Source organism: Orcinus orca, chromosome 10 (assembly GCF_937001465.1).
Source record: "Orcinus orca chromosome 10, mOrcOrc1.1, whole genome shotgun sequence".
NCBI classification, from domain to species: Eukaryota; Metazoa; Chordata; class Mammalia; order Artiodactyla; family Delphinidae; genus Orcinus; species Orcinus orca.
Window position 1 is genome coordinate 21,168,096 of NC_064568.1, and position 21,009 is coordinate 21,189,104.

Consider the following 21,009-nt stretch of genomic DNA (forward strand, 5'->3'; position numbering starts at 1 on the left):
TTTTCACGGGCTCATTGGCCGCTTGTACATCTACTTTAGAGAAATGTCTATTCGGATCCTTTGCTCATTTTCAAGTTTGGTGTTCTTGGTCACTTAAATAAAAAGTTGCTAAATTATCTACGTGAGTTGAAGTCAGGATGTAGGCTCTCCAAGTTCTTCAGAGGAATTCCTTATCAGCCCTCAGCGGTTGCTTTTCAGATAAGTTTATGGATATTTGGAGGTCTGAGGGATGGAGGAAACAGCTGTGACAAAAAGATGACCCAAAGAGATAAGGCAAATTCCTACAAAGCACATTGGTGCCCTTCTCCTACCCCCACCCCTACTCAGTGTCTGCTTCCCCCCTCCGCCCCATCTTGCTCTCTCTTGCTCTCTCCTGACTCTGACCCTCTCTCCTCTTTTTATCTGGTGCATAAGCAGTACTGTGGACCAGTTTTGGACATGCATCATATTATTATGTTCATCCTCTGACAGTGCCAGAGCCAGACAATTCTACCTAGACCTGAGATGCTCTCTTACCTTAAGGAAGGTGCTGATCCCGCAGATCCTGGTTGCTTTGTCTTTAAAATATTATCACGTTTATTCCCGCCTTCTTGTGATGGTCGCACATCCTATGGTCTTTAACTAAACGTTTTTATTACAGCCTCTAATGTGGCTAATTCTCATCTGCTGCTTTTTTAAAATATTTAATTTCTGTTATTTCCAATATCATGCTTCTATACAGAATGCAGAATGTGTGTATTTATGCACGTGACCATACTAGACTTAGGTTCTTCTAAAATATTATACAGTTGGTATATTAGTAATCATTTTCCTTTTTAAATTAATTTATTTTTTAATTTTATGTTGGAGCATAGTTGATTAACAATGTTGTATGAGTTTCAGGTGTACAGCAGAGTGATTCAGTTATACGTATACATGTATCTGTTCTTTTTCAAATTCTCTTCCCATTTTCTCATCTGCTTTTGAGTGTGTGAATGTGTTGTTTAATATGCTGCTTTGACAGAGAGCTATTACCCAGGTGGGGTTGGTTTTCTCATAAAAGGAGAAAATCAGAAGCTTGGCCCCTGAGAGCAAAAGAGTTTTGGCAGAGCCCAAACAATTAAGGGGAAGCTTTGTTACATTACCCACTGGGTACATTTTATGTTATGCTGGGCCCGAGACAGATTGTTTGAGTGCTTTCCTTACTCTTTCAGAATTTCAGTATCCAGAAGGACCTTTGGGCAAAGTGGCCTCTTTGTGCAAACGTGGTACGCGAACTCTTCTCTCATCAAGTCCATCTGGGTAATGGCGATTAGTCAGCATCAGTTTTACTTGGACCGGAAGCAAAGCAAAGTAAGTAACTAGAAGCATTTCTATAAGGACAGAGTCCTGTCCCTCATTGGCTTTGTGTTCTCAAGATAAGCTTTCTCAGAAAAGATGCAAGCACGTGGGTTTTTGTTCCTTGAGTTTTGTTTTTTTAAGCTTTACTACCAATTGTTTTAATTTTTCTTACATTTAAGGAAGCGGGCAACGTATAACCTGATCTGAAAACTGTAAGATTTGCCAACTTTGTGGCATGCATGTATGTGTGTACACTCAGGATGTTTTAATGTTAATGATTGAACTATACCATGAGAAAGAATCATGCCTAGTTACTAAAACATTTTAACTGCAAAACTGAAATCTTATATTTTTGTTCTGAAAAATATCACTTTTGTATATAAAAATTTTATATTGTCCTCCGTGTTGACATTTTTATTCCATAGTAACTGAATTGCTTTATTAATTTGAAATAGGTTTAACTGAATGAATTCCATTTCAATGTTATATTAGGCAAAAATTCCTTCAGCCAGGAGTTTAGACGATATTGCAATGGATTTGACTGAGACGGGAACACCAAGGGTCTCCAAAATGGTGACACTAGAGGCAAAAAGTCAGTTCATCATGGCAAGCAACGGCAGTTTAATCTCCTCAGGTAATATTTTTGGATTAGAGAGCGTGCAAGCGATCTTTATGTTATTTCACATATTTTTCGTTGTAAACCACTTTCAAATGTATCTTTTAACCCATGATTTTGGGAATAAATAAGCATATGGAACCTACAGTATATTGCGGTTTTGAATAAATTTTGAAATTAATTTTTAAAAGAGTATGAAGAGAAAAAAAAAAGAGTATGAAGAAAGTTAAATAGTAAAGTCAGTTTGTATAATTAACAATAGATACTAAGGTAGTGAGTGCCTCAGGGTAGCTTGCAAGATATTTTCTCCCCAAAAGGTTCATAAGCTTTTTCTTTCCCCAATATGTAGTTTTTGATACAAACAGTTATCTAATTTTCCATTTAACATAAAGTGAACCATGACTACAGCCTTCAAACCCACCTCACCCCCAAAGTGATTTTTGCCCCTAAACCCTTCCTCTGTAGAAATTTTGGATAAGAGTCTCACTAAGTATACATAACTTCACTAAAAATAATTTCTCATCTAAATCCCATTGTCAGCTTGTGAACCTGAAGCATAGAATATTCCTTTGCCTTGCTTATATTCTAAAAGAACATTCTAAACAACTATCTCAAGGAACATCTTACCTTCTCTCCTGCTCAGAAAAATGAATTTCTTCCTTGGGTGTGTCTGAAACACTAAGCATTTTATCATTGCTTCTAAAATGACTGAGCCAAAATGCAAAAGGCATATCTTATTACCAGGCTCTGTTTAATGCCCAGAAGCATGAGAAAATGTTCTCCAGTTTCCTTTTATTATGTTCAGAAACAAGGAGAAAAGAAATAAACTATTATTAAACAGCAGGTTTGGCTTAAAAATCCCTTGTCCTTTAAAAAGGAAGGAAACGGGCTTCCCTGGTGGTACAGTGGTTGAGAGTCCGCCTGCCGATGCAGGGGACACGGGTTCGTGCCCCGGCCCAGGAAGATCCCACATGCCGCGGAGCGGCTGGGCCCGTGAGCCATGGCTGCTGAGCCTGCGCGTCCGGAGCCTGTGCTCTGCAACGGGAGAGGCCACAACAGTGAGAGGCCCGCGTACTGCAAAAAAAAAAAAAAAGGAAGGAAACATGCCGTGCGTAAACCTTCTCTGCCCTCCCTCCCAATCCCCACCAGGTTCTCAAGACTCAGAAGTCAGTGAGGAGCAAAAGAGAGAGAAAATCCTTGAACTCAAGAAGAAAGAAAAGCTGTTGCAAGAAAAACTTCTGAAAAAAGTTGAAGAGCTTAAGAAGATTTGTTTGCGGGAGGCTGTAAGTGTCTTCTGCTCTTAGGGAGCAGTTCACATCGTGTTTGACAGTTCCAGCCAGGGTCAGTGATCTCCCTCTCGGTTCTGTCCTGTTTTACAGGAGCTCACAGGCAAAATGCCAAAGGAGTATCCACTGAACATAGGTGAGAAACCTCCTCACGTCAGAAGGCGTGTAGGTACCGCATTCAAATTAGATGACAACTTGCTGCCGAGTGAAGAGGTATGAACACCAGCTCTGAGCGTGTCTATCAACAATGAGACAGAAATGCTGTCAGTTCGGTGTGGCTGACTTGTTCCTTTGGTTTTTGAGTTACTGCTGTACATTTTTATCTCACCAGTTAAAAGTGATCATGGAGACCAAGTTGAATTCTTTCTTTCATGCACAGTCTAGTTAAAATTGAGTTCTCTCTCATGACTTTATCCCCGCCAGACAGAAAGAGCACTAAATGAACTCTAAATTTTTTATAAATTGAGAAATATTATTATAAGAATTAAGACTTCCAGCACTAGAGTCTCCCACTTAAAACCAAGTAGCCTTTGGCAGATCGTTGACCCTCTGTGAAGTCTCAATTCTTGGGTTTTCTCATCAATAAAATGGGGGTAATGATTGTTCTTCCCTCTGAGAGATGCAAGGAGTATTCAGTGAGATAACACATGTATAGCACTTGGGTATAATAAAGTTAAAATATTGGTTAGCCAATATAGAGGGTACTTTCTCATCTGCATGACATCAGACACTATGACCCTACTCGTGTTTCTTGCAGAAGTTTAGCCATCTTGGCTTTAGAAAATGATAGCAGTTTCCATTAATAATAAAGTGAGCATTGCTATTTATTGAGTGTTCACTGTATACCCAGCTCTGAGCTAAGCAATGCACATACATTATTTCCTTTAATCTTCACCATACTTTCATAAGGTGGGTGTTATCTCCCTTTTAAAAATGAAAAAAAAATCAAAGCATTAAAAATTAAGCAATATGTCCAGGGTCATGCAACCAGGAATCACCCAGAAAGAGGAATCAAACCTCAATTTATCTGTTTCTAAAGCTGTGCATGTGAATATAGCATTCTCTGGCTATGAATCTTTGGTGAAGTATCCCTTCTTGAAAAATACGATCTTCATCCAACCAACTGAATGAATGGAAGGCCATTCCCTTCTTTGAAAAGGACAGAGAGTTGGACTATTCAGTTAAAGTAAATGGAGGAGGGAGGTCTTGTTTTCTAGGAAAGTGTTTGAGAATACCTAAGCAGTAAAACTTAGGATTTTGTTCTCAGAGAGCATCTGATTTGAGAGCGCATGAGAAAGAGAAATGTTATTATCTAGTACATATCACAGTGACTGTGTGTGTCCATAAAAATAAAACAGTATCATCATGTAAATGCAGGACCCTGCTTTGCAAGAACTGGAGAGCAATTTCCTAATACAGCAAAAGCTGGTTGAAGCTGCAAAGAAACTTGGCAACGAGCCAGATCTTTGTAAAACTGTGAAGAAAAAACGAAAGCAAGATTACACGGATGCAGTGAAAAAGCTTCAGGAGATCGAAAATGCAATAAATGAATACCGAATTAGATGTGGAAAGAAACCCAGCCAGAAAGCATCAGTTATCTTACCAGGTTAGTAATTAGTAAGGTTTTTTAGAGTCACATAAGTCAATCCTCTTGATGGAATGTACCATTTCCAGACCAGTTCCTTTGGTAAGAGACAAAAGAAAGAACAGGATTAATTATGAGTTTCTTAGGATAAAAATGGTTTGGAATTTCAGTCTTACAAGTACGTTAACTTGGTTTTTAGTGACCTTCTTACTATTGTAATACTATACTATTGCATTGCTTTAATTTTCAGCTTTCATAGCAATGTTGGTTCCTAATAAGACGGATTCACCTTTAACTGGCCTGATGTCACTGCAAGAAATACATTTGAAAACACAGGATATTAAGAGAGCTGGGCCCTACCTAGTAGTTTCTCAAAGGTTTTTAATGCAGCAGACCATACATTTTCTTAAGGACCTATCCAACATATATGGATAGAAAAGAGCTCTTACAGTTATTGTCATTTATGGAGGCTATTTAAAGATATGGGCATATGTTCATGTTATATTATGGAAGGCAGAAGGCAGAATACAAAATTGTAACCATAACATGGTCCTGACATTGTATAATTATATACACACAAAGACTAATTGGGAAAGAGTTCAGAATATTAATAGCTGTAGAATTTCATGTCACTTAATTTTCTTCCTAATTATCTTCCATATTTTCAAAATTCTCAACATTATATATCTAAAACTTTAATATTCAGGAAAAAAGTAAACTGAAAAACATCTCATTTAGGTCGATTTCAAGTCCAATTGGCCTTCCATATTTATTAGCACGACTTCTAGCCTTGATCACTGGTTGAAATACGATTCTATTTCTTTGATTCCAAGACTTTTTTTTTTTCCCATTTAAACATCTGTGAAATTGTTATAATTCTTATACTAGATGGAGTGTTACAGTTATGATCGGCAGTGCTTTTTTCTTTTTTTACTGGGACATCAAGTAATGATACATCTTAGATTTGACAAAATATGGTAATCAGGTTTAAAGTGTACTCAGCTTCAGAGCATATGATTCGCAAAGCAGAGATATGGCTTTTAGGAAAGTAAATGCACAGACATCAACACACAAGTGTGTGTCAACTACAGCTGGGGAATTTAGGATGGCTTTGACCCTGAATGTGAAATCCAGTTGGCCTAGTCACTGGCCACATTCTGGACCTACAGAGACGGATGATTAGCAGTGCACTTAACTTCCATAGCCATTTGTTGTGGCCCGTTCATCCCCAGCTGTGTAAGATTCAAATGTTATCCTTTTCAGTAACTGACATTTGGGCAGCGCTGGTGCCAATGGTTGAGCATATATCGGGTGGATTTTTTTAAAGCCTGCCTGACAGCTGACTCTACTGGCATTTCGCCTTCAAGCTCTACTGTGTGTCCAGTTAAGAGACAGTCCTCCTGGCTCTGATAGAGATTAACATTTGAGACTGGATGTGGAGATTCACTTCATAATGGCTTTGAAGCTTACACTGAGGTGTCGTGTTTGCCTGTAACTTTGCCCATCGTTGACGCTGAGTATGGAATGACTTGCCAGAGTACATCAACATCTGAGATATCGCTTTTTGCTAAACCCATTTTGTAACATTTGATGGGCACCAGTAGTAATCAGATCATTATGGGCATTTTCAACCACCAGAGTTCTTTCACCAGCATGCTGTGTTTAGGGAACCAAAAGTATAGCTAACATTTATTGAGCATTTGTCCTGTGCCAGGAGCTGGGCTAAGGGCTTTACATCTATTACGTCATTTAATGCTCACCAAAGCACTAAACACTAGGTACTATTCTTATCACTATTGTAGACATGAGCCAAATGATGCTTGGAGAGATTAAGTAATTTGCCCTGGGTCTCGCAGCCAGTAAGTGACAAAACCAGGATGTGAACCCAGGTCTGTCTATTTCAGTAGTTCTCACTCAGGGGCAGTTTCACGCCCCAGGGAGCATTTGGCAATGTCTGCAGACGTCTTTGATTGTCAAAACTGAGGGTGGGGTGGTGCCGGCATCCAGTGGTGGAGGCTGGAGATCCTACAGTACAAAGGGCAGCACCCACCCTCCTCCACCACCACCACGCCCCCACCCCCCCACCCCCGCAACAAAGAATCATCCAGTCCAAAATGTCAGTAGTGCCACCCACTGTTAAGAAACCCTGGTGTGATTGAGAAGCTTATGCACCACAAGTGACCACCACACTCTATCAAGAAAAAGCCCTTCTCTTCAGGGGAGGGCTCAAAAAAATAAATGATCCTAACAGTATAGTAGATTCTCAAAGGACCGTTCTCAAACTCTGTTCCACTTTAATAAATAATCCAATGTAATATTTGTACAGTATATAAGATGTTTATACCTTCAGTAGTCAATGAGTTCATTCTTACAATAGTTAACTTCCTAATGCACTGCAATTAGTTGTGTTTATCTAAATAAAAATAAGATGCACTCCATTGCAAAGGGTTTTATTGAACTATTAAGGGTGTCCAAATGTACCATTATACTAAAGGCAGTTTATTTTATTCACAGAAGACATAATCCCATCAGAAGGTAGCTCCTTGTCTGACACTACCACCTATGATGATTGTAAGTAGCTCCCCCTTTTCAGTTTAAAATGTTATATATTCTGAAATATTAAGAATATTTTTGAGTTAAGTAAAGTCTGTTTATTATTCTTCTGGGAAAAGTAGATAGCTAACTTACATTTATGCAGAATGGCTGGGAACGGGGGATTAGGATTAACGTCTACACAGGTTAGCTCAGCATTAAATACAGTACCGTACAAATCACATGACTTCAGGGAATCAGAGTACCATAACTGGAGTGAATAGGTATCTTGATAAGGATTTGTAAGGCTCTGTAGGATTTTTTTTTTTTTAACGTTTGAAGTAACTATAGAGAAGTTGCGTAAGTAATACAGAGTCCTTCACCCAGCTTTGTCTACTGGTGACATTTTATGTAGATAGTGTCCAATACCAAAACCAGGACATTAGTGTTGTGTAGGCTACACTACACTACCAGGAAATAATGTAGAGTTTATCACTGTCTACTTATTCCCGTTAAGTTGGAGTTTATTTTTCTTAGGAAGAAACACACATTTTAGAAATTGGGTTACCTGTCATTATGTTGGTTTCCTAGAGGTAGACTGTATCTATTGTAATGACCTGCGGTCAACATATTTCATGATGGAATGGATTTCATTTCAAGTGATAGAGTATTTCCTTGTAATCCGTTCCTTGTGCTTAAGCAGAGGAGCTCGCTATCTATTTGATGTGATTTAAAGAATTTGGGGGAACCACTAACCCCTACTGCTTTATCTTCCCCCAAATGGAATAGTTTATGAAAGTCTACCATTTCAGAATCCTTCCTTTGAGCTGAGGTTTGATCATGTTTGCCATTCCTCTTTGGAAATACAAATACCAGTGGGAGACACAACAATTCCCTATTGACTCACCGTAAATCAGATTCATCACTTTTAATGATAGGATGAGCCTTTGGTCAGCCAAGGAGGCCTAAGAACATTAAAAGTAAAGCTGAACAGGGCTTCCTTGGTGTCTCAGTGGTTAAGAATCCGCCTGCTAATGCAGGGGTCACGGGTTCGAGCCCTGGTCCGGGAAGATCCCACATGCCACGGAGCAACTGAGCCTGTGTGCCACAACTACTGAGCCGGTGCACCTAGAGACTGTGCTCTGCAACAAGAGAAACCACTGCAATGAGAAGCTCGTGCACTGCAATGAAGAGTAGCTCGCTGCAACTAGAGAAAGCCTGAATGCAGCAATGAAGACCCAACACAGCGAAAAATAAATAAGACAAATTGACAAGTAAAGCTGAACAAAACTGATCCAGGCCCACTTTACAGGCCAGCTTCCTCTTGGCCCCTTACACACTGAGGTTTTTCTGTAATATAATTCTAGAAAAGTATAGTATAGTATCACCCATTCCACCTGAGAGATTTATTTGCTCAGCATGCCACCTATTGAGTTGGCATAAGTTGGGTCAGGCCCCACAAGAACATTCAGTAATTTTTTTTCTATTGTATAAAATATAAAAATAAATTTCCTGAAACGTAGGTACTTTTAAAACTATCATCTTTGGAAGACCACTTTGCTCACCAGACAAATCTTCCACTTTCTTTTTTGGGAGGTTTTGGCATGGTATTGGTTTACTTTTTTATTTATCTACTTATTCTTTCATTCAATTTACTTATTATAGCCAGTGATACCTGTACTCTTGCTGGGCAGCGATCAAGTTCGGTACCTCATTCTCCAAGAATTCTTCCTCCCAAGTCTCTCGGGATTGAGAGAATCCATTTCAGAAAGTCGTCCATCAATGAACAGTTTGTGGATACCAGACAGTCCAGGTAAGAAGTCACATTATCAGTGAGGTGAATGCCTTGCCACTATGAGATCTTTTCTCCAAAATAGTCAACCCATTTTTGCGTCATCCTTTTTATTCTTTCAGAAAGTGTTATCTTGTAAAACCAAAGCATACAAACTAACCCAGTTATTTATTGTTGGTAACAAGTGGAAGTGTTTTTAAAGAGATCTTTTGAAAAGTATTTGGTGTTTCCTTGATTTTAAAGTCTACTTGATTTATATTAAATTATAGGAACATTGATTATAATCTGAATTTGGGTATAGTGTCCAAAGTTCTGTCACCCACGGTTTCAGGAAACTGTCATTAAATACCACTCTTCCAAACCAAGTGAGAGAACTGACTTCTGAACTTTCAAAGGAAAATGGGACTTCAGTACATTTTTAGTCTGTAAAGTAGATAATACAACTTCTCAAGTGTCTCAGGTAAATATTATCAGGGCAATAACAACAGGGCAATAACTTTTTAAAAGATGACAGACCAATGGTTCCCAGAATTTGGCTGCAGGGATCAATACTAGTTTTATTTATTTTTCTTTCTACATAGGGCTCAAGATAGGATTACCAACTTTTTACTTTGCCTAATCAGAATGTTCAAACAAACAGCACTACGATTTCATGGAAAAAAGAAAATGACCTTTACATATCCAAAATACAGTCATCGTTGTAATAATAATAATAACAATAATATGAAGTTAACATTTATTGAGCACTTGCTATGTGCCAGACACTGTTTGAAGTGTTTTAATATGTATTAATAAATTTAATCCTCACAACAATCCTGACTGTATTACTACCATCCTTACCAATTATAGATAAGTACACGAAGGACGAGAAAGCATGAATCACTTGTTGGGTTTGTCAACTAGTAAATGTCAGAATTGGGATTTGAACCTAGGTAGCCTGACTCCAAAGCCTGTGATGTGATTTTAGCCAATATTATATTGCATCTCAGAGAAGATGGAAATTAGTCTCAAAATAAAGGAAGATTATTTAGATTAAATAATTTTTCGCTTATGAAAAGAAAACCCACATTTTGTTATATTTCTAATTTGTCAAAGACCAGTGAAAACTTTCATCTCATATTGGCCCAAGTTTTTAGATTAGCATCTAAAAACTGTTGCCTTAAACAATAGAGATCCAGGTGTCTAGAGCTGTGCTGTCCAATTTAATTAAAAGTAAATAAAATTTAAAATTCGGTTCCTCAGTCCTACCAGCCACATTTCAAGTCCTAATAGGCACATGTGGCTGATGGCTGATATTGGGTAACACAGATATAGCACATTTCCATAATTGAAGAAAGTCCTATCAGATAACACTGGACAAGTGTGTTTATTATATTAGGGAAAACAAAGCTATTTCAGCAAGAGGAATTATAACTGGGAAAATCATTATCTTAAAAATTATTATGCCTTCATCCCCAAGAGCTTAAGATGGGTTTGCTCTTTGATCCAGCAATTTCGCTTTTAGGAATTTTTCCCCTTGAATTAACTACAGGATGCTTTGTTTAAACTAGCATTGTTTATACTAGTAACAAATGAAAACAGCCCAAATGCTCAACTAGTGGATTGTTTAATTATGGTCAGTCTTTACACTGGAATACTATAAACTCATTAAAATAACAGTGTAGGTGAATATTAAGTGACATAAAATGTTAAATCAAATTTTTTTAAGTAGGTTTTGAAAGAGAATATACAGTAAGATCTCATTTTTTGTTGTTAAAAGTATAAATGCTTCTTTTAAATTGAAGTATAGTTGTATTACAATGTCGTGTTAGTTTCAGGCATACAGGAAAGTGATTCAGTTATACATACGTGTGTGTGTGTGTGTGTGTGTGTATGTATTCTTTTTCAGATTCTTTTCCCATATAGGTTATTACAAAATATGGGGTATAGTTTCCTGTGCTATACAGTAGGTCCTTGTTGGTTATTTATTTTATATATAATAGTGTGTGTGTGTTAATCCCAATAAAAGTATAAATGCTTATAAGTATATATGCTTAGTAAAAATATCTGAAAATGTTTAGTGTTCTGACTTATCTGAGGCACCAGATTATGGACATTTAAATGTTTATCTGTATTTTTAAACTTTTTTGCAATGAACTTGACATGCTTTTGTAACCAGTGAGGTATAATCAAAGTCATTTTTAATTAAAAAATTAACTTCAAATTGTGTTCTCACTGTGCTGGAAAGTGGACAAAGTGATTTAAGGATGCTGTGAATGACAGTCCACTACCCAAATTCATGCTGCAGAGTATTTTTGTATGGCCCATGAGCTAAGCATGGTTTTAGATTTTTGAATACTGGAACAGAAATCAAAAGCAGTAATATTTTGTGACATAAAAATTGTATGGGGCTTCCCTGGTGGCGCAGTGGTTGTGAGTCCGCCTGCTGATGCAGGGGACACGGGTTCTTGCCCCGGTCTGGGAGGATCCCACATGCCGCGGAGCAGCTGGGCCTGTGAGCCATGGCCGCTGAGCCTGCGCGTCCGGAGCCTGTGCTCCGCAACGGGAGAGGCCACAGCAGTGAGAGGCCCGTGTACCACAAAAATACAAAAAAACAAACCAAAAAAAAATTGTATGAAATTTTAATTTACGTGTCCACGGTCAAATTTGATTGGCACGCAGTCACCTCCATTCACATACATATTGTCTACACTGGTCTCTTACTTCAAGGGCAGAGTTGAGTCATTGCGACAGAGATCATCTGGCCCACAAAGCCAAAAATATTCGCTGTGAGGCTCTTTACAGAGAAAGGATTTCCTGCTCTCGTTGCTTCCAATCTATTTTATTCAATACACCCTTTTTTAAAAGTCTTTTAGTTTTTTCCTCCATATTTATGACTCAGAGTCACATCACTTGTGCTTCCCCTAAGACTCATCTATGATGCACCAGGATACTAAGCCACAAAGACAGTTTTCCCAGTTATCTCTTTATGTTCCCATTCCTTCAGTTTCCAGTAAGTTTCCTTCCTTTTTTTTTTAATTGAAGTATAGTTGATTTACAATGTTGTGTTAGTTTCGCGTGTACAGCAAAGTGATTCAGTTATACCTAGATGTAATTTTTTCAGATTCTGTTCCCTTATAGGTTATTACAAAATATTGAGTGTAGGGCTTCCCTGGTGGCGCAGTGGTTGAGAGTCTGCCTGCCGATGGAGGGGACACAGGTTCGTGCCCTGGTCCGGGAGGATCCCACACGCCGCGGAGCGGCTGGGCCCGTCAGCCATGCCCGTTGGGCCTGTGTGTCCGGAGCCTGTGCTCCACAACGGGAGAGGCCACAACAGTGAGAGGCCCACATACCGCAAAAAAAAAAAAAAAAAATATTGAGTATAGTTCCCTGTGCTATACAGTAGGTTCTTGTTGGTTATCTATTTTACTTTTAATTCTATTTTATTATTATTTTTTTGAATGTTATTTATCTTTTTATACAGCAGGCTCTTTTTATTTTGTTCTGTATTGGAGAAATTTGATTTACAATGTTGTATTAGTTTCAGGTGTACAGCAAAGTGATTCAGTTATACATATATCTCTTGTTTTTCAGATGCTTTTCCCCTATAGGTTATTACAGAATATTGGGTAGAGCTCCCTGTGCTCGACAGTAGGTCCTTGTTGATGATCTATTTTATATATAGTCATGTGTATTGTTAATCCCAAGCTTCTAATTTATCCCTCCCCGCTCCAGTAAGTTTCTAATCAGCTTATAACAAGTTTGCCAGAAATGTTAGGCGGCTCCTCATTTCCTGAATTCTTTTTTTTTTTTTTTACCGTCACAGAGAAATGCTGTCGACGCACAGCAGTCCTTACAGAACTCTGGAGAGGCGGCCCCAGGGAGGGCGAAGCGTGCCCACCACACCTGTTCTCACCCGGAACGCTTACAGCAGCAGCCACTTGCAGTAAGAGGGCTTCATTCCAGTCGCTTTCTCTCTGTTGACTTTTGCTTTAAGGTTTTGTTTTACTTCACTGTGGTTTGTTTGTTTTTTAATTTGGCTGCGTTGGGTCTTCATTGCTGTGCGCGGTTTTTCTCTAGTTACAGCGAGCAGGGGCTACCCTTCGTTGCGGTGCGCGGGCTTCTCATTGCGGTGGCTTGTCTTGTTGCGGAGCACGGGCTCTAGGCGCGCGGGCTCAGTAGTTGTGGCTCACGGGCTCTAGAGCGCAGGCTCAGTAGTTGTGGCGCACGGGCTTAGTTGCTCCACGGCATGTGGGATCTTCCCGGACCAGGGCTCGAACCCGTGTGCCCTGCGTTGGCAGGCGGATTCTTAACCACTGTGCCACCAGGGAAGTCCCTTCACTGTGTTTTTAATCACTTTCTGCAGTGGGACTTTATTTTATGGCTCTACACTTTCTATGCACTTAACAGATCAAATATGTAAGCCAAGAAAATGTGCTTGAAAATGTACATGGTTTGGGTAGATGCTGGATTTTTTGCGCCTTAATTTTTCCAACTGGACATTACCATTTGTTATTCAATGGTGAGGATGAAGATAATGACAGTAGCAACATTTTGAAGTGTTTACCGAAGGCCGTGCTATTTTATATGCACTATATTATTTAGTCCCCGCAACAAGTCTGACTGGAGTTACTAGATACTGTTTTTTTCCTCATTTTACAGAGGAGGGAGGGAGATTAGTTAAATATCTTGTCCACATTCATACGGCTGGGAAGTGATGGAGCCGTAACTCAACCCAGATGCCTCCAATGTCAAAGCCAGACTCTGTTCCCCAACAAATGCTGTGTTCACCCTAGTCTATGTATCCTGCTATCCTGTTGGAAGAAAGAACCCTCCAAAGACATGTGGGATTTTTCTTAGGCTTTGATGTAGGTTATACAGCATCAGTTTATCTTCCCTATTGTCAAGGAAGGATGTGGATTGCCCAATTGACAGAATTGATTTCTTTTCTCATTTTGACCATGTGAACCCAGTGGTTTCTGTTGTGTGTTCAGCTTTGGAAACCTTAAAAATCCTAGTGCAGTTCAGGAGCTATTAAATCGTTCAACGTGGTGTCCTTTTCCCTTCCCTCGGTCCTCCTTTCCCTGTTTGTCTTTTACAAGTTTGCTTCCTCCTCTTTCAGACCCGAATCTTCATCTCAGCACTGCCGCCAGCGGAGTGGAAGCCTTGAGTCCCAGTCTCATCTGCTCTCTGAGATGGACCACGATAAGCCATTTCTCTCCCTCTCCAAATCCCAAAGAAGCAGCAGCACAGAAATCCTGGATGACGGGTCTTCCTATACCAGCCAGTCGAGCACAGAGTATTACTGCGTGACACCCGTGGCCGGACCCTGTTACACCACCCAAACTCTGGACACTCGCTCCAGGGGTCGGAGAAGGTCCAAGAAACAGAACGTTTCCACTTCAAATTCAGGAAGCATGCCCAACCTAGCACAAAAGGATAGTCTGAAGAATGGCGTCTACTCAAAGAGTCAGGAGCAGCCTTCTTCCAGTTACTACACTGCCGGGTACACGCCATATGCAGAGTGTGATCTGTATTACAGTGGTGGCTACGTCTACGAGAACGACACTGAAGGACAGTACAGTGTCAATCCTTCCTACCGGTCCTCCGCCCACTATGGATATGACCACCCAAGGGACTACAGCAGGTCGTTTCATGAAGACGAGGTCGACCAGGTGCCCCATAACCCATATGCAACTCTCCGGCTGCCGAGGAAGGCTGCTGCCAAGTCAGAGCACATCACCAAAAACATCCACAAGGCCTTAGTGGCAGAGCACCTGCGTGGCTGGTACCAGCGGGCCTCTGGGCAAAAGGAGCAGGGCCACAGCACACAGACTAGCTTTGATTCGGACAGGGGATCGCAGAGAAGCCTGGGCTTTGCCGGGCTGCAGGTACCCTGTTCTCCAAGCAGCCGAGCGTCTTCCTACTCTTCAGGTAAGAATACTGCAGAGGCACTTGATATCCAGATTTCATTTACCTCATGTTCCCCACCTACCCCAAACCAACTCCCCTCAAGGGTCACGAGACCAGGACCCAAGGTCAGGAGAGTGGTAGCCATTGGGTAGAGCCACAGATTCAAGTCCAACAAACATTTATTGAGCACCTACTCTCGGTGCTGCCCTGGGTTAGGGGCTTTCATATATTTTTATCTTTTCTAGGTCTTCCGTTGACAATCACATCTCTTTAAAGTGTTCCGGGCTTTGGGATGAACAGATACACACTACTATATATAAAAGAGATATCCAACAAGGACCTACTGTATAGCACAGGGAACTATACTCAATATTTTGTAATAAACCTATAAGGGAAAAGAATCTGAAAATGGGGCTTCGCTGGTGGCGCTGTGGTTGAGAGTCCGCCTGCCGATGCAGGGGACACGGGTTCGTGCCCCGGTCCGGGAGGATCCCACATGCCGCGGAGCGGCTGGGCCCGTGAGCCATGGCCGCTGAGCCTGCGCGTCCGGAGCCTGTGCTCTGTGACGGGAGAGGCCACAGCAGTGGGAGGCCCGCGTACCGCAAAGAAAAAAAAAAAAAAAGAATCTGAAAATGAACATTATATATATATATATATATATATATATATACACACACACACACACACACACACACAGACATACCTATATATATATATATGTATACGTAAACTGAATCACTGTGCTGTACACCTGAAACTAACAGAACATTGTAAATCAACTATCCTTCAATTTTATACATCTTTCCCTGTTCACAACTAGGAATTGGATTATCTAAAGGCTGTTCGTTCCAAATGCTCAGGTCTCTGTGTAAGGCTTCTAATGAGTCTGATAGGAGGTGGCGTTTACTAACCACTGTTCCTGGCAGTGTTCTAAGTACTTGCAGGTCTTAATTCAGTAATCATATGTATTCCACTTTATGGTTGATTTAAGGGACTTTCAAAGATAATTTGGATTAGAGGTGTTCTCTTCACGTGTTGACTTTGGTCCCTAACCCCACTACTGTTCCTGGAGGATTTACTGCGTACCTCCAGCTGTGCTAGGCATACTTTAAGGAGAGAAATGGGGGCCTCAATGGAGAGTCTGCCCGGGGTTTCATTTATTCAGCAAACAAGCAGGCGTAGATACTGAGCATCCAGTTTCAAGCCAGTTCCTGGCCTGGATGAATTCACAGTCTACTTAGCAGCCAGAGGAATCTATGAAAATTAAGCAATATTAAAGCTCTAAGAAATGGTTGAATTCTCAAACCACATGAAAATCCGAGGTCATGAGTCTTGCCCCCTCTTTCAAGCACGACACCTTAGTGAGACATAGCTCAGGGATCCCTGAATCACTGTGTGATCTTCGGTGAAAAGTATTCCTTCAAAAGTTTCCTAATGTTGTTGACAAGAGGCATCTCCATGGAGATTTCTATTTGGGTTCTAGTGTTCTCGTATTTGTCCAGGACTTTGGACTTCTGCTTTGGACTTCCCATTTATTACCACATCTAACATATGAAAAGCCTCCTGTAGTTATTTCTTATCTGTGGCTCTGATTAGAGAATGCCTTTCTTCCCCCTCAAGTTCTGGGTGTTGCATGAGAAACGTGCAGAAACCAAAGGAAGAGGGCTGGGGTGCATGTGGATGGTCATCAGGGCACAGCACTGGGGTGATGCCTCTTTAAACAGCGAGGCCAGGGAGAAGCAGGTGTAACTCAGAAACTTCAACATTCCTGGCCGGTGGCTCAGGACTGGGGCAAAGGTGAGAATGGAGATAACACTTCCAGGACCCAGTGTGAGAGTGTGAACCTTGCTGATACCAGCAGGATTTGGCCCCATAGGCCAAAAGGCATCACATTTTAAGGAATAAGACGGATGGAATCAGTGCTCCCAGAATTCCCTTTTGGAATTTTCCTCATTCCTGTCTACAGTTTATAGCTACAGAAATGTTTTATAACAGGCACGCATCATTCTCATAGAGAGATAAGTTTCCGATTAATTGCCGATTAGTCAGGGCTTTTGTAATCTCTTCCAGCCACCTGAAGGCTCTCTGGGTGACTCAGTTTTAGTAGTAAGGACAGTCACCATTTATTGGCACCTTAACCCTGTGCCACCCGACCTGCTCAGCGCTTTATGTGTACTCTCCCACTTAATGTATGCAGCAGTTCTACGTAACGAGTGCTGTTGTTATGTGTATTATTATTCTTCTACTCTTGCAGCTGAGGCAGTTCTGACTCAGAGCGTTTAAATGACCCTGCCCGAGCTCCCAAGCTAGTTAAGTGGCAGAGTAGGAATTTGGTCACAGCTCAGACATCCTAACCACCACGCCTCTGAGTTATGAAACCTTCCTGGAAGCTTAAAGTGGGAATGTTACATCTTTGAGTCAAAGCCTTGTGGCACGCAGGACCACAGATGAGTTTTGAAATGTGTTTGTCTCACACTGTCACATGTGCTTTGTGGGTGTGAGAGAGAAGAGGAAGAGGTTGGCCTCCAGGAGCAGGAAATGGAAAGAGCTGGAAGAGGCTCCAGGAACAGTGTGGGGTTTTTGAGTCGTGGATGACTGGCCTGGCGTTATGCAGCCCAGGCATGGGGCAGGACTGGTTTTAGAGACAGGACAGCAAACGCCCAGCGATGAGGCATTCACTGGGTTTTGCTCCCAAATGATGCCCATGTCTATTTTTTTTTTAACCATTAAAAAAAAATTTTTTTTAGTTGAAGTATAATTGATTTACAATGTTGTGTTAGTTTCAGGTATAAAGCAAAGTGATTCAGTTATACATGCCTATATATATTTACTTTTACATGTATATGTGTGTATCTATATATTCAGATGCTTTTCCCATAGATGTTATTACAAAATATTGAGTAGAGTTCCCTGTGCTGTACAGTAGGTCCTTGTTGTTTATCTATTTTATATACAGTAGTGTGTATCTGTTAACTCCGAAATCCCTAATTTATCCTCCGCACACCTTTCCCCTTGGTAACCAGGTTTGTTTTCGAAGTCTGTGAGTCTGTTTCTGTTTTGTAAATAAGTTCATTTGTATCACTTTTTAGATTCCACATAGAAGTGATATCATATGATATTTGTCTTTCTCTGTCTGACTGACTTCACTTAGTATGGTAATCTCTAGGTCCATCCATGTTGCTGCAAATGGCATTATTTCATTCCTTTTTGTGTATACCCTTGTCTTGTTACAGATTAGTCGCGCAGAAGAACTAAATCTCTTCTTCCTGAAATCTTTCCTATACTAGTTTCCCTCCCTACCCCACCCCCAAAACTTCTTTTTAAAAGGCAAAAATGTGCCTTGACGCTGCTAGTGACCCAATATTGCCTTTGGCTGGGGAACGGGCAAGTCTCAACAAGGCAACGTATGGAATGCTTTTCCTCTAAAGGTCTCCAAAAACTCAAACTTGTCATCTTACCTTTACAATTGAGCCTATGAAGCTGTCCAGCCACCATAGCCTGACTGGGACACTGGGAAGATTCTTTCAATATATGAGATTTTTTTTCTGGCTTGTCTTTTGGGTTATTTTTTTATAGTATGTCTTTCAATTAACTTTATTCACATTTATAACAATAATGTTATCATTTATTGCTAGGCACAGTGCTAAATATTTGCACAAATTAGGTTATTTAATCCTGGTATCATCCCTATACAGAATATATTTATATTATTATCTCCACTTTACAGACAAAGAAACTAAGGCTTAAAGAGCATAAGCTATTTGCCCAATGTCACACGGCCAGTAAGTAACCAAATTGGAATAGGAACTCTGTTGGTTCCCAACATTGGCTTGTAAGCTCTACTCTGCACGCAGCTGATTAATGTACATCTAAATGGCCTAAACAATTCTCACTTTGAACAGTCCCACTAAATTTGTCTTTTTTCATTTTTCTTTCTAGTGTCTTCTACAAATGCTTCCGGGAACTGGAGGACCCAGCTAACTATAGGGCTATCTGAATACGAGACCCCGGCACATTCTTCCTACACCAGCTGCTATGGCAACGTCTATAATCCTTTGCCCTCTCCAGGCAGGTGAGAAAGGCATGCTTAAAACTTTCAGTACCCTGTTCCTGGTCTAAAGAATTCAGGAATCCAGTTTTATTTTATGAACGCTAAGTAATCTAGCTCAAGGGTTGGCAAATTATAGTCTAAAACCGGCTGCCACCTATGTTTATAAATAAATTTTTATTGGAAAACAGCCATGCTCACTCATTTACATGTTACCTATGGCTGTTTTTGTACTATGAAGGCAGAGTGGAGTAGTTGCAACAGAGATCTTATGGCCGACGAAGCCAAAAATATCTGGCCCTTTAAGAAAAAGCTCACTGGTGCTCAATCTAGCTCATTCAAATCTGACCCTCTTCTTAGAGTCCTGTACATTAAATTTTGTGTCTGAAGGGTTCTTGTTAATTGCTATACTTGAAACTGTACTATTGATATACCCAGTTAAGACTTTTCTGGAACCTTGCAGGAAAAATATCTCTATCCCAGAAAAAGCTGTTCATACCAAGATTCCTCATAGACAGTTGGTGGGCTTGATTTCAAACATTTGCTGCCTTTTTGTGTCTAACCCTATGTTCATTAAGAAGCAACAGACGCAGCCAGCTGTCCTGTGTGTCTGTCATAGTAGTTCTTTGTAAACATTTAGAGGAAATAGACAAGGTCACTTTGTTAAAATGTGACTATTAAAAAGATTGCAAACTCTGGTTTTTCAATTCTTTGCATACATGGGAGGAGTTAAACTTGAAGCGGTCATTTTTCTCCATCACCTTCTCACAGAATATAATCTGTACCCCTGGTGCCAAGAAGTAAAGCATTTTCTGTTTCTTTTTGTTTTTAAGAAAATTTAATTTTGCTTTCTTTAAGTCAGATTGCGTCAGGCATAGGAGGCTTATTACATAGACAATAACTTTTAAAGGTGAATACTGGTGAGTTTGAGGTTAGTTTCTTACTAAAGCGCTCAATGTTTTAAGCAAATTGGAGATAATTCAACCCCAAAAGCTTGTTTTTCTTTTCCATATTTAGCAAAAGTTTTTCTTGGCTTGAAATATTAGGCCAATTGTCTCAACTCAACAAAGGGCATGCTCAAAATAGAATTTTAATGAAAATATACTTCAGAGGACGTCAGATAGCTTGGACTTCTGTAAATAATGCTTGCAAATGAGTTAAGAGCAGGAAGACTTTGGCCCAAAATTTGAGCTGAACTTTTTCAGTTCAGTTCTAATCATTTTGTATAATACATTTGCAAATAATTTTCCTGTTTGTATACTTTCACTTTTGTTTTTGTTGACTGAGTTAGAAATGATATAAAACAAACGATTCAGGGCATAAGACCGTTCTCATATCCTTAACACCACTTTCATAGGACTCAGGAAGTGTTCAACATTTTTAGAGACAATCTGTTTTTACACGGTCTGTCCCTCTATTACAGCCAGGCCAACATGGCTTGATAGCAGAGTCAGAAGGGGCATGATATACAGGAAATTAGAAACTATTTAAAGACCCCTATTGTGTATGTGTACGTGTGCACATAATATGAGCGCATTGTAGAAAATGTGTTCCCATTTTTTTTTACAAAACTCTTTAAACCTTATTTTATGCAACCAATATGATATTCCACTCAATAAATATGCCGTACCTTATTAGCAGTTCCCCATAGTTTGATTTTAAATGGCTTTTAAATTTTCTTTCTTTTTTTATTGTAAATAAAATACAATACTTTGTGCAAAATATTTGTCTGAATTCTAGATTATTTCCTTAGGACACATTCCAATAAGTTGGTTTAATGGATTAAATTGAAAAGCATATTTTTTAAGCTCCTGCTTACTAGAAAGATTTGCCAACGTACCCTCCTATCCCAGAGAATTATGGGAATGCTTATTTCTACCCATTTGTCCGTTTAGGATTTTATTTTTATCATGTACAGTCTGATCAATTTAACTTGAC

General features: G+C 39.9%; 1 protein-coding gene across 7 annotated transcripts in view; it reads left to right on the forward strand.

The window, feature by feature from the left end:
- FRMD4B (FERM domain containing 4B) overlaps window positions 1-21,009 on the forward strand; it is a 334,728-nt gene that overhangs the window by 310,570 nt on the left and 3,149 nt on the right. For all 7 annotated transcript variants that reach the window (XM_033424804.2, XM_033424806.2, XM_033424807.2 and 4 more), the window contains 10 exons: window positions 1,194-1,332; window positions 1,813-1,954; window positions 3,086-3,219; window positions 3,316-3,435; window positions 4,600-4,828; window positions 7,322-7,378; window positions 9,005-9,152; window positions 12,937-13,056; window positions 14,233-15,044; window positions 18,963-19,095. In XM_033424804.2, coding sequence (XP_033280695.1) covers window positions 1,194-1,332; window positions 1,813-1,954; window positions 3,086-3,219; window positions 3,316-3,435; window positions 4,600-4,828; window positions 7,322-7,378; window positions 9,005-9,152; window positions 12,937-13,056; window positions 14,233-15,044; window positions 18,963-19,095 — 2,034 coding nt within the window. The remainder of the gene's footprint in view (window positions 1-1,193; window positions 1,333-1,812; window positions 1,955-3,085; window positions 3,220-3,315; window positions 3,436-4,599; window positions 4,829-7,321; window positions 7,379-9,004; window positions 9,153-12,936; window positions 13,057-14,232; window positions 15,045-18,962; window positions 19,096-21,009) is intronic.